The sequence below is a fragment of the Anopheles ziemanni genome, chromosome 3 (genome assembly GCF_943734765.1).
Source record: "Anopheles ziemanni chromosome 3, idAnoZiCoDA_A2_x.2, whole genome shotgun sequence".
Taxonomy (NCBI): domain Eukaryota; kingdom Metazoa; phylum Arthropoda; class Insecta; order Diptera; family Culicidae; genus Anopheles; species Anopheles ziemanni.
This window is the reverse complement of record NC_080706.1, coordinates 9,847,634-9,861,692: the sequence shown is the minus strand read 5'-3', so window position 1 is coordinate 9,861,692 and position 14,059 is coordinate 9,847,634. Positions and strand designations below refer to the sequence as shown.

General features: G+C 42.8%; 1 protein-coding gene across 1 annotated transcript; it reads right to left on the bottom strand.

Moving 5' to 3' along the window:
- Positions 1–12,580: 12,580 nt before the first annotated feature.
- Positions 12,581–13,800, bottom strand: LOC131288765 (uncharacterized). Its single transcript, XM_058317939.1, has 2 exons — positions 13,537–13,800; positions 12,581–13,462 (listed from the first exon to the last, which is right to left on the bottom strand). The coding sequence occupies exons 1-2, from the start codon at positions 13,798–13,800 to the stop codon at positions 12,581–12,583; spliced, it is 1,146 nt and encodes a 381-aa protein (XP_058173922.1).
- Between the last annotated feature and the right edge of the window lie 259 nt (positions 13,801–14,059).

Below are 14,059 nucleotides of genomic sequence, written 5' to 3'. Positions count from 1 at the left end.
TTTAGTTTATTTTCACCATTTTAATATTAAAAACGTGTATTTTATATAAAATGTCATTCTCAGCGAAAATATTATTATTTTTATTAAGTTTAGTTTGAACGGCCAGGCCGTATTAATGCTTCTTCAGCATTCTTGCTTGTCTTGCTCGGTTGCTCAGAGCCTGATACTTGGCCTGGCAACCGCCCTACCGAACAAGACGTATAACATTTACTGCATATACTAATTACACGAGCCTACGAGCAAGGATTAACATATACTAGTAGGAATCGATAGGACGTGGGAGGCTAAGGGATGTAAGGGGAGGTAGAGGAGAAGGTCAGAGAGTGATTCCGAACTCCCTGGCGAAAGCGAATATTATTCATGCATACTTGTAATCTCTCTGTCCCAAGATGTCACGGATGGGGGTCACAGGGACTCTTCCAGCCGCTCGGACTGCGGCAAATAGTTCGGGTCTGGCGGCTTTAAACTCCACGCACGACCAGAGGAGATGGTCTATGTCGTGGAATCCATTGCCACAGCTGCATGCTTTACTACCAGTTACTCCTATGCGCTGCAGGTGCGCATTCAACGCATAATGGTTTGACACTAGCCTCGACATCATGCGAATGAACGAGCGACCCACAGAAAAGCCTTCGAACCAGGGTCGCAGCGAAACCCGCGGTGATATCGAATATAAGAAAGTACAGTTGTCTTGTACAGTCTCAGGAGATCTTGTAGGTGTCCCCCCCACCAGAACCCCGAGATCGTTCGAAGGAAGTTGATCCTCTTAGCGCATTTTTGAGCGAGGTAGTGTTTGTGACTTCTTTCCAGGTATCACCTAGGTATTTAAACGTGTAGGCAATTTTGATATTTGAGCCATAGATATTGTCATCAAATTGAGGCTTTACTTGGTTCTTTTGCCTGTTTTCCGCCGTGTTGAAGTGAAAGGAAAAAATAAGCATCTCCGTTTTCTGTGTAGAAAACTCATTCTCAGCGAAATGTTTATGTTACTATACAATAGTTGTGATCAACCAATCATGTATTTTGTATCACTAATAACAGCAAAACAATATCTAATGTAAAAATTTTCAATCGTTATTTTCTCAATATGGTGAACTGGGACTCATATGCGAGTATGGGCAGCATAGTTATTCAGCATTTACATTAGCCAGATTTGCCATACACATCATCATACTGTAAATGAGTCGACATGATTCGGTGAACATCTCCGCCGAAATGTTCGTAATTCCACCGATGGAAAAGTCGTTCGTATTGATCGACTGCATCATCATCAGCATTATCGTGCGCTTGATGGCGTTCCCAAACGGGAGACACTTGGACCAGTCGAAGCTGTACAGTGCGAAGCTGACTTTCCGGTTCTGTAAGACGAAAAGGGTTGAAGTAGCTAGTTGTGTTGTTGGTGCCTTTTATGTTTTTCTAGTACCAGCTGAATCAATTGTTCCACGAGCAGACACAGACCGAGGGTTTCGAAGAAGAAAACCATCACCGCTATCATTGAAACGGCTGTACCGAGGGACGAGACGCCTGTGATGACGAGCATCCGTGTCATGAAGGCGACCACAATGGATATGTAAAGAGAGAAGTGTACCAACGTGTAGATACGCAGCATTTTCCGTAGTCGCATCATGATTACGATCAGTTCCCGGTGTCGTCGGGCGTGTTCGTGTAAGAGATCGCACACGATGCGCTCATAGGAGCGGTCCGGATATGTCTTTCCGGTCTCTTCGATCTGCTCATCGAGTCTGGCCAACGACGCTAGAAACACTCGGAACTCGGCGATGGCTAGACGCAGCAGAACGATGATGGTTACCTGGCCAGCTGCAAGGCTCCATACCAAGAGATAACCAACAAGGCAGTAGGCGGTTTGGGCAAGTTTGTCCAAACCGAGGGTTGGCATCAAGCCGCTCCATCGCAATGATGGACTCCCGGAAGCTCCGGAGGCAGAGCGGTCTCAAGCAGATACACACGAACGACGACAACACGCTGTATATGTCCAGAGCTGCACGGATATCGTACTGGCGCAGAATGTCGTAAGTCAGGCCCACAATATGGCTGAACATAATGCAGAGGCAGAACATTTTGAAGCCGATCTCGAGCTTGGAACGTTTGCGCTCCAGAATCATAAATGCTAGAGAGGCAAAGAGTGCAGTCTGAATAAAGCAAACGAATTACACCATCTCGACTTACGTGAAACTATATCCAGACAGCGCAAAATACAAAAGTGCTTCGAAGGTTCACCCACGTTGAAGTGAACCTGGGCGAATTCCAGAGCTCTTTGCTGGACGAACATTTTTCTTGTACTTTCCAAGATCGAATGAGGTGCAGACCAATGTAGACGTGGGAAATTGTGTAGCCACATGGCAGGTGGGCAAAGTCTCTATGATGAGTAATTCTACACATGTTTTTGACTCACTTCGAAAGTGGTACTTAGATGCGACATGCCGTTTGATGTGCCTGGCATCGTATACGAAGTCGTATTCTATCATTGTTCATACCGGCAAGCGGTGAGCTATAGCTTATGAAAAAATCTTACACAAATTATTTATGATGGTTGTTTTTCATACACTTGCTCGGAAATCTATGTGTATTCTTATTATACCATGTATTTTCTTGGAGGAAAAAAGCGGTAACTGTAATGTTTAAAGTTAATAGTAAACTTGTGTCAATGAGATTTACTGTTACGAAGCTTTTTGCAGCATTATTAGAATCATTTTTGTGTTTATTGAATCAGGAATAGAGAATTTCTACATAAACTTGCTAATAACTATAAATGCATTCGCAGTTGTTTTAAACACTACCCGTCCGAACAGTCTTTAATTACCAAATGTGAAAACAATGAACGTCGATTTCCCTTTAATATGATGTCAGCTGCATCCGTAGCACTTAAGCTATCCGCACTTCAGAATCCCTTGACTAGGAGCTTAAATGCAATTTAGCAAATATTCAATCAATTTAATGTATTTTCTACCTAGTACAACTGCGGGTGGTATGAATCTCTAGAAACAGATTGGTAAAGCTTCTTTCTGTTCGAGTGATTTTTAAACCTAGGGTGCATCTGGCGTTTCAGGAATGCTTGGTGACAAAACGATGAATATGCAAAGAGGAGATAAATCAGGATATTTTTGCACAACGCCTATTCATTCAATGTCCATCCCTTCTGAATTCTGACTATATGCAATCAGTGATACAACAGCGTTCCTAGGATTCAACGCAATATTGTATTGTATCGTACTGTATGTATTTCAATACATCTGTCTAATAGGGCTACATATAGAACTTACAACTAAACCTAACACTAACGCAAGTAACATAGATCAGCCATCTAAAAGATTGAGGAACGGAGATAGCATGAGAGCGCAGAAGCCGAATGACTAAGCGGTTGAAAGGAATAGAAGAGTTATTAAAATCAAACAAACGGATTAGCCGAACCGTAATTCGTTCGTCGCAAAGGCACAGATAACAATTCACGTGGAAGAAGAACGCGACCGGGAGCGTATAGTGGAACATTCGCGAAGAGAGATGGGCCACCCAACTTCCGCAGGACCATGATTGCAACGAAATATTGTGAAGAATGCAGAATCCAAAATATTCTTTCTCACACCGGTTTGGTTGAAAGTGTTTTTAAAAGATGTCCATATTTGCTAAACGTACGTTAATAGTACATTTAAAACTTGTTTATTTTTTAGCCAATGATGGTTATTGTTCCACTCGATGCAGCAAGGTGCTTTCTTTCTACTCGTCAACCGAACTGCAAATGAACTCCGCTGAAATTTAGGGAACGCGTAGAATTTTATTGAAACGGTTAAAATATAAGCATTGCACTTGTTGGCAGTTGCGATAAGAAGGAGCGCCGTTTTTAGCTTCACTACATGTCATTTGCCCCATCAGCTAGTATTCGTTTGTGCCGAAATCAACGACCTATGGTTATCCAGGCGGTCGAAGGAGAGCGATCGATCCTTGTACCTTCTTCCTCGCCATGCTCGTACCATCTTACGGGATTTGACGCCATTGGCCGAATGCCATCGGACCGTTTGTGACCGATCGAGTAGCATTCTCGAACGATTACGTAACAAAAGTGGTGTGGAATAATAAAACAAGCTGAACGAAACTTAATTAAATATAAATAGTGTATCGAACTTCTGTTCATAACAATTTGATTAAATTGAAATGTTTAACAAATTCATGTTACGTGAGGACAAAACGAATGGTTGATATGAAGATTAACAAGTAGTGTAAAGGCACCTGATACATTGCTCAAATGTTTGCTTCTCCTTAGAAAGTCCGAGACTAGCGCATTTTTGTTGTCTGAAAGCAATCTAAGACTGAAGATTCAGCGCTGAAACGGTTCTGAACTGTTTTTTACTAAACGTTGATTGCGTGCTACATTGTTATTGAGCTTTCACATTGGCCAGATTTGCCATACACATCATCATAGAGTAAATGAGTCGACATGATTCGGTGAACATCTCCGCCGAAATGTTCGTAATTCCACCGATTGAAAAGTCGTTCGTATTGCTCGACTGCATCATCATCAGCATTATCGTGCGCTTGATGGCGTATCCGAACGGGAGACACTTGGACCAGTCGAAGCTGTACAGTGCGAAGCTGACTTTCCGGTTCTGTAAGACGAGAGGATTTGAAGGAGTTAGTTGTGACGTTTGTGTCTTTTAGGTTTTTCTAATACCAGTTGAATCAATTGTTCCACGAGCAGACAGAGATTGAGGGTTTCGAAGAAGAAAATCATCGCCGACATCAGTGAGACAACCGTGCCAAAGGATGAGGCGCCTGTGATGATGAGTATCCGTGTCATGAAGGTGGCAACAATGGACATGTACAGGGGGAAGTGTACCAACGTGTAGATACGCAGCATTTTCCGTAGTCGCATCATGATTACGATCAGTTCCCGGTGTCGTCGGGCGTGTTCGTGTAAGAGATCGCACACGATGCGCTCATAGGAGCGGTCCGGATATGTCTTTCCGGTCTCTTCGATCTGCTCATCGAGTCTGGCCAACGACGCTAGAAACACTCGGAACTCGGCGATGGCTAGACGCAGCAGAACGATGATGGTTACCTGGCCAGCTGCAAGGCTCCATACCAAGAGATAACCAACAAGGCAGTAGGCGGTTTGGGCAAGTTTGTCCAAACCGAGGGTTGGCATCAAGCCGCTCTATCGCAATGATGGACTCCCGGAAGCTCCGGAGGCAGAGCGGTCTCAAGCAGATACACACGAACGACGACAACACGCTGTATATGTCCAGAGCTGCACGGATATCGTACTGGCGCAGAATGTCGTAAGTCAGGCCCACAATATGGCTGAACATAATGCAGAGGCAGAACATTTTGAAGCCGATCTCGAGCTTGGAACGTTTGCGCTCCAGAATCATAAATGCTACAGCGGGAAAGAGTTAAGTTTAGACTATTCAGATAAATCAAACCAACTACACCATCTCGACTTACGTGAAACTATATCCAGACAGCGCAAAAGACAAAAGTGCTTCGAAGGTTCACCCACGTTGAAGTGAACCTGGGCGAATTTGAGAGCTCTTTGCTGGATGAACATTTTTCTTGTACTTTCCAAGATCGAATGAGGTGCAGACCAATGTAGACGTGGGAAATTGTGTAGCCACATGGCAGGTGGGCAAAGTCTCTATGATGAGTAATTCTACACATGTTTTTGACTCACTTCGAAAGTGGTACTTAGATGCGACATGCCGTTTGATGTGCCTGGCATCGTATACGAAGTCGTATTCTATCATTGTTCATACCGGCAAGCGGTGAGCTATAGCTTATGAAAAAATCTTACACAAATTATTTATGATGGTTGTTTTTCATACACTTGCTCGGAAATCTATGTGTATTCTTATTATACCATGTATTTTCTTGGAGGAAAAAAGCGGTAACTGTAATGTTTAAAGTTAATAGTAAACTTGTGTCAATGAGATTTACTGTTACGAAGCTTTTTGCAGCATTATTAGAATCATTTTTGTGTTTATTGAATCAGGAATAGAGAATTTCTACATAAACTTGCTAATAACTATAAATGCATTCGCAGTTGTTTTAAACACTACCCGTCCGAACAGTCTTTAATTACCAAATGTGAAAACAATGAACGTCGATTTCCCTTTAATATGATGTCAGCTGCATCCGTAGCACTTAAGCTATCCGCACTTCAGAATCCCTTGACTAGGAGCTTAAATGCAATTTAGCAAATATTCAATCAATTTAATGTATTTTCTACCTAGTACAACTGCGGGTGGTATGAATCTCTAGAAACAGATTGGTAAAGCTTCTTTCTGTTCGAGTGATTTTTAAACCTAGGGTGCATCTGGCGTTTCAGGAATGCTTGGTGACAAAACGATGAATGTGCAAAGAGAAGATAAATCAGGATATTTTTGCACAACGCCTATTCATTCAATATCCATCTCTTCTGAATTCTGACTTTATGCAATCAGTGATACAACAGCGTTCCTAGGATTCAACGCAATATTGTATTGTATCGTACTGTATGTATTTCAATACATCTGTCTAATAGGGCTACATATAGAACTTACAACTAAACCTAACACTAACGCAAGTAACATAGATCAGCCATCTAAAAGATTGAGGAACGGAGATAGAATGAAAATGCAGAAGCTGAATGACTACGCATTTGAAAGGAATAGAGGAATCATTAAAGTCAAACAAACGGATTAGCCGAACCGTAATTCGTTCGACGCAACGGCATAAACAAAAGTTCACGCGGACGAAGAACGCGACCGAGGGCGTATAGTGGAACATTGGCGAGGAGAGATGGGCCACCCAACTCCCGCAGGACCATGACCGCAACGAAATATTGTGAAGAATGCAGAATCCAAAATATTGTTTCTCACACCGGTTTGGTTGAAAGTGTTTTTAAAAGATGTCCATATTTGCTAAACGTACGTTAATAGTACATTTAAAACTTGTTTATTTTTTAGCCAATGATGGTTATTGTTCCACTCGATGCAGCAAGGTGCTTTCTTTGTACTCGTCAACCGAACCACAAATGAATTGCGCAGAAATTTCTTGAACGAGTAGAATTTTATTGAAACGGTTAAAATATAAGCATTGCACTTGTTATCTGTTCTCGTTGGCAGTTGCGATAAGAAAGAGCGATCGCTCTCACATGCATCAACGATGTTGGCTTCACCCCAGATCGATTACCCAATCAGCTGGTACTCGTCTGTGCCGAAATCAACTACTTATGGTTATCCAGGCGGACGAATGAGAGCGAGCAACCCTTGCTTCTTCTGCCTTGCCATCTAACGGTATTTGACGCCATTGACCGTATTCGTGACCGATCGAGCAGCAGATTCGCTGGTGGTGTGGAATAGTAAACCAGATGCACGAGTGTTAATAAAATATCAATTGCGTATCGAACTCCTGTTCAAATCAATTTGATTAAATTGAAATGTGTTGCACATACATGGTGCATAAGGACAAAAAGAATGGTTGCTATGAAGAGTAACAAATAGTGTTAAGGCACCTGACACATTGCTCAAATGTTTGCTTCTCCGTGTGAAAGCAATCTAAGACTGAAGATTCAGCGCTGAAACGGTTGTGAACTGCTTGGAACTACACGTTGATTGTGAGCTACATAGTTATTCAGCATTCACATTGGCCAGATTGGCCATAGCCATCGTCATACTGTAAATAAGTCGACATGATTCGGTGAACATCTCCGCCGAAATGTTCGTAATTCCACCGACGGAAAAGTCTTTCGTATTGCTCGACTGCATCATCATCAGCATTATCGTGCGCTTGATGGCGTTCCCAAACGGGAGACACTTGGACCAGTCGAAGCTGTACAGTGCGAAGCTGACCTGGCGGTTCTATAAGACGAAAGGATTTGAAGGAGTTAGTTGTGACGTTTGTGAATTTTATGCTTTTATAATACCAGCTGAATCAATTGTTCCACGAGCAGACAGAGAACGAGGGTTTCGAAGAAGAAACCCATCACCGACATTAGTGAAACGATCGCGCCGAGAGACGAGGCGCCTGTGATGACAAACATCCGTGTCATGTAGGTGGCCACAATGGACATGTATAGAGAGAAGTGTACCAACGTGTAGATACGCAACATTTTTCGCAGTCGCATCATGATTACGATCAGTTCCCGGTGTCGTCGGGCGTGTTCGTTCAGGAGATCGCACACGATGAGCTCATAGGAGCGGTCCGGATATGTCTTTCCGGTCTCTTCGATCTGCTCATCGAGCCTGGCCAACGACGCTAGAAACACTCGGAACTCGGCGATGGCTAGACGTAGCAGAACGATGATGGTTACCTGGCCAGCTGCAAGGCTACAAGCCCAGGGAAAACCCGCTAGGCAGTAGGCGGTTTGGGCAAGTTTGTCCAAAACCGGTGACACGCCGGACAAGTCCGTGGGCCAGTAGGTAACGAGCGTCAGGAACGAATTCTGGGTGGTCAGGTTGTTCCAGATATAGAGTATGAGGGTTAACAAAATGAATGCTATGGCCGCCCCGAGGTACACGTTGTCCTTGTGGATGACTTGCTGACGGATTGCATTGCCGTACGGTGTGCCTTCACGGAACCGAGGGTTGGCATCAAGCCGCTCCATCGCATTGATGGAATCCCGGAAGCACCGGAGGCAGAGCGGCGTCAAGTAGATGCTGACGAACGACGACAAGATGGTGTATATGTCCAGAGCTGCGCGGATGTCGTTCTGGCGTAGAATGTCGTAAGTCAGGCCCACAATATGGCTGAACATCATGCAGAGGCAGAACATTTTGAAACCGATCTCGAGCTTGGAACGTTTGCGCTCCAGAATCATAAATGCTACAGAGGCAAAGAGTGATGTCTGAATAAAGTAAACGAATTACACCATTTCTACTTACGTGAAACTATATCCAGGCAGCGCAAAATACAAAAGTGCTTCGAAGGTTCACCCACGTTGAAGTGGACCTGGGCGAATTTCAGAGCTCTTTGCAGGACGAACATTTTCTTGTACTTTCCACGACCGAATGACGTGCCGACCATTCTAAACGTGAGATCGCATGACGGTTTGAAAATGTCTCTATGATGAGTAATTCTACACGTGTTTTATGCTCCCTTCGAAAGTGGTACTTTGATGCGACATGCCTTTTGATGTGTCGGGCATCGTATGGGGGGCCGTAGTCTGTCATTTTGCATCCCCGCAAGCGGGAAACAATAACTTAAGACTTACGCAATTAATTATTTATGATGATTCTTTCTGTATTCACTGCTACGAAATTTTTGGTTTTTCTTTTAATACCACGGTTTTGCTTAAAGGAATAAATTGGTAACTGTGATGTTTTAAGTCAATAGTAAACATTTGTCAATAGGATTAATTTTTATGAAGTTTTTTACAGCAAGTTGAGAGTCGATTGTTTGTTTGTTTAATCATGAAAAGAGAATGTGTACATCAAAAATGTTTGAAAATTGATATGCATGTAGTAGTTTTAAACATTACCCTCTTGAATACTTTATTACTCTAGAATGTGAAAACATTGAACGCATTCATTTGATGGTGACTGCACTTAAACTATCCGCACTTCAGCATCCCTTGACTAGGAGCTGAAATGCGATCTAGCAAATGTTTCATTAATTTAATGCATTTTCTGTCTTGTACAACTGCGGGTGGTAGTAATCTCTTACAACATCGATCAAGTACCCTTTCGGTCGATTGAATTTTAAGCCTACAGTGTAACTCTCTTTTGTGGAATGCTTGGTGGCGATGAGTGTGCAAAGAGGAGAATATTTTTCTACAAAGTTTTTTCATTCAATGTCTATCCTTTCCCGATTCTGATTTTATGGAATCGTGATCAGCGTTTGTAGGATTTTACGCAATATTGTGTAGAAAGCAGAATCCAAAATGTTATTACTCCAATTGCCATGTATCGTTTTAGTTCAATGATTTTCTAAAAATTGTCTTTATTAGAAATAGCGTATGTTCATGCGTTTGAGTATTTGCTTGTTTGTTTAATCAATCGAGGTGGTGTTTAATGGTAAAACTAGCTGCACGGATTTTAATAAAATATCAGTTACGAGTCGCACTTCTGTTTCAACAATTTTATTAAAGTTTAAGTTACTGCGAATACATGTGATAAAGTCATATCCGTTTTTTTCTATTTTTCTCAGTGAAAAAAAAAACAAAACAGAGTGTGAGTCTCAGTTTTTTGTTGCATGAAAGTTTTCCAGTTTCTGCAGCAGGATTCCTCTTCGACGCAATGGCCATAAATTGCCAACTAAAGGGATGAACATTTCGCAGAAAAAGAACAGCATTTGGCACTGGATAGCGATTAAACTGTGCTACTTGTCAGTGTCAAAGAGGCATTCGTATTTGGATGGTTTTTCTCAAGTCCTTGCACACTTGCATCCCGTTGTGGCGCAGCTTCGGCCTTGCGGACACTATCGGGCATTTGATAGGTTATTGGCAGTAGAAAGAGAAAGACCATCGTTCTAGGGAAAAAGAATAGCATTCGTTTTACAACTCCTTAGATTTTTGACTGCCTTTTTTATCATTTCATAGAAGAAGACGTAGGATTGAGAATATAACTAGAAAATGTGACAGTAGCCATACCAGAAGGAATTCAACGTTATAAAACCGATCAAATGCTCATGGCATTATACATGATCCGAGATTGGTTTCAAAGTAATAAAACTCAAATTGAACAGTATCTAAAAATAAAGGCCACACCGCGAATGATGACAAAGGAAAATTATTTGTTCTCAACTCTGTGTTTTTTTTTCTGTTTCATTTTCTATCTTAATCGCTTCGACGTGTGGTCACATCAGCTAATGCTAATGGCGATTGGACTGCTCATGAAAGTGCTATTTAAAACACATTTATACCTAGTCATGGGAAAATATCAAGGAAAAAAAAAACACTATCAAAACGGTCCTTCTTGTCGGCTTGTCGGGTGAAGCGAGCTGTAGCTGAAATCCTCCAGCTGGTCCCACCCAATCGAACCAGAGGGGTTTGAAGGGAGGGCAACCCGGATGTTGGTTGGCGCAATCCCAGGGTGGAATATTTATGAATGCAATTTATTTTTATGATGCAGTCCCGCCGTTGGTCACATACCGTTCCATTTTCTTTCCTTTCCAAGGCGTTTCCAGTTGGGCTTTCTCAATTTCCTGTAAAGAAAAGCACCTGCGCCGGTTACTGTCGGAAAGGAAGAAGCAGCGATGGGAATAATGGAACTGAAACAAACCTCGGAGCTTCAGGAAGCTCTTGATTTCATTGTGTCGTCCGTACTTTATGGAAGATCAACGGTTAGATTTTTCCACCGGTTTTGCTTGTGTGTGAAGTTTAGTTTCCAACCACCAAGAGACAGCAAGTTACGCTGAAGGTAATAAAAGATGGGAAAACTGTCCACTCTAGTTTTTTTTTTTTCTTTATGTGGTCATTTTTCTGAATTGTTTTTGTCAAGCAGGTTTGGAAATGTAATAAAATAACCTGGAATAATAACCGTTAAGAAAATTTAACTTAAATTGATTTTCTTAAATCGGTCACTTTTAAGAACATTATCTACTGCGTTACAATCTCCAATGTCTCGAAAAACGTTTGCTTGGCATAACTCACACCTGTACGATGACCAAATGTGTGCTCAAATACTCTGGTAGGTAAAATAAATTTCGATCCCGACAGGTAAATTTATGTCATTGGTTTCCGGATACGAATGTAAGCAAGGGTATGTACACGGCCGACGAGCAAAGCCATGCACTTGAGCGTTCCAAAATGGAGTTTAAGTTTCATCGAACAATTTTTCACATTTTCAAGTACGAGAAACGAACGAACGGTGGTAACGTAGATGAAGAATTTATTTAACAACCAATAAATAGTGGCAAAAAGATATGAACAAACTTTGTGTTTTAAGATTGATAGAACATAGTGTTATAGCAATGCATTCCTTGAGTAGTAGTTGTAGTAGAAGCTTTATTGCTTAGAACGATTGTAAAGTATTCCTTATTAGGAGTCGATAGGTTTGAGTGGAAAAATTTAGCATTTCTTGATAATCATGTAAAAAATCAATAAATTGAATTATCGGATGTCTTCGAAGTAAAATCACAAAGGCGACATTCGAATTTATTTTTTGCATACTTGATACGATACATTTAGTTTATACAACACACGATCGAAAGGCACTTAAATTTAACAGTTTATCTTCATTAAAAACTGAAAGGTACGTATCATATATGATTTAAACATTACATGTATTACACAACCATGTTCTGGTTTGTTCTGATTTACGGTACTACCACAATTTTCTGACTGTGCTCTTATCTATTACACACTACTTGTTAGCAGTGATTTGAAAGAAAAGGATTTGTCGGAGTTCTTTTGGTAAGAAACCACAAATTAGTGTTTATTTCACCTTTTGATCACGCTAACGTATCGCGAATAGGCCTAAATGGTGGCTCGCGCAGCCCTTTTATCCTCTTCGTGGCCTAAGCCCCATCGCTGCTGCATGGGCCTCGGCCGCTGTCACATTGACTGCTGGTGCAGCTGACAGCGACGGTGTTGTGGTCTCATTCTAGCGCTCCACTCTTAAATGTAATGTTATGTAAAATTGCTTTAAGCTCATTTAAATTGCAACAACATCGTAACTAGCGAGTAGATAAACTGTATCACGCTTGCGAACAGCTCGGTTGACAAACGGTACATTCCACCGCACACAAAGCGCAAGGGCATTTGAGACATCCTGATCGTGATCAGGAGTAGAGCCTTCGTCTTTTGAGCGCCATGGTACCAAGGCGTTGAGTAAATGGCGAACGCCTGGAGCTCGTGCAACAGTTCGATCTCGTCCACCTGCCAGCAGTACTGGAACAGCTCAAGCACGTAGATCAGGATCATGCTAGTAGACAGGGCCACCTCACTGAGATTGCTGGACGTCATGCAGATCCGCAGCGCGTTGATCGTCAGCAGGCACACGATGAACACCAGTTCGAAGAGCGTGCTAAAGTTCATCTGGCGCTTGATGATGCCGATGTGCTCCAGCAGCTCCTGCTTGTAGACGACCCGTTCCCGGAAGAAGGAAACCAACTGGTCCGGGTTAGTCGGAGCAGTCGCGTACGAGCCGTTTAGGATACGCAGCTCGATGGTCATCGTCAGCAGGTAGCAGCTGGTGATGATGTAGCTGCCGAAGAAGACCATCATGAGCTGGGTGTTGGCGACGTAGAAACTCACCCGGAACGCGAACTTGGCCCCCGCCGACCAGTGGGTGGGATCAAACGGAAGGTAGGACACCATGGGGAGCAGAACATCCGTCTGGCGTGCCTGGTATTCGTTCTGCAGAAACCAGAACGCTATGGTCACCAACTGAATAGCCAACAGCGTCGACAACAGGCGTTTGGCGACGTGGAGGGTTTTCGTGTAGATTACGTCCGCCCTTTCGTTTAGGTGGTGAAACTTTGAGGCGTTTACAAACGCGGCTGTCTTCTGAAGGTTTTTACGGTTATATTGCTGGGAAGATGAAACATGTTGACCGCAAACACTGGGTAGAACTAATTATTGTGTCTTACGACATCGTTACTTACGATGCAAATGAGGCGTGAGAATGTCAGCAAGATTCCTCCGAACTGATTGAACTGAATGGAAAATTCCTCCAGCGAGCTCGTCACCGTACAAACGATGAAAAAATTGTATGCGATAAGCAGCTGCATCGTCTGCAACACCCAGAAAACTCCGGTGAAGACGCTCCCGTAGCGTGAGCGCTCGAATAGGTTGATCCCGTTGGTCATGTCCATCCACTCGACCCAACGGAGGAAACAGATTTTCGACGGCTGACCAGGCGCCTCCATTGGTGGTTTGTAGCGCTTTCTTTCTTCGTTCGAAAACAACTGCGTAATGTTCAGCACCATTCCGAAGAGGGTAGTGTATGAACTGCGATAGAAGGCGAAAGATGGCTGGTGTTCACAGCAAGGCTACCATTGGGATGATTATAACCCTCGCCCCGTGGCGCTATGTGATGAACGCCTTCCGATCGCTGGTGTGACGCGTGTTCTTTGATCGTTTGAAGATGGCAGGTGTGAAATGGAAAATGAAAGTTTGCAGATATTT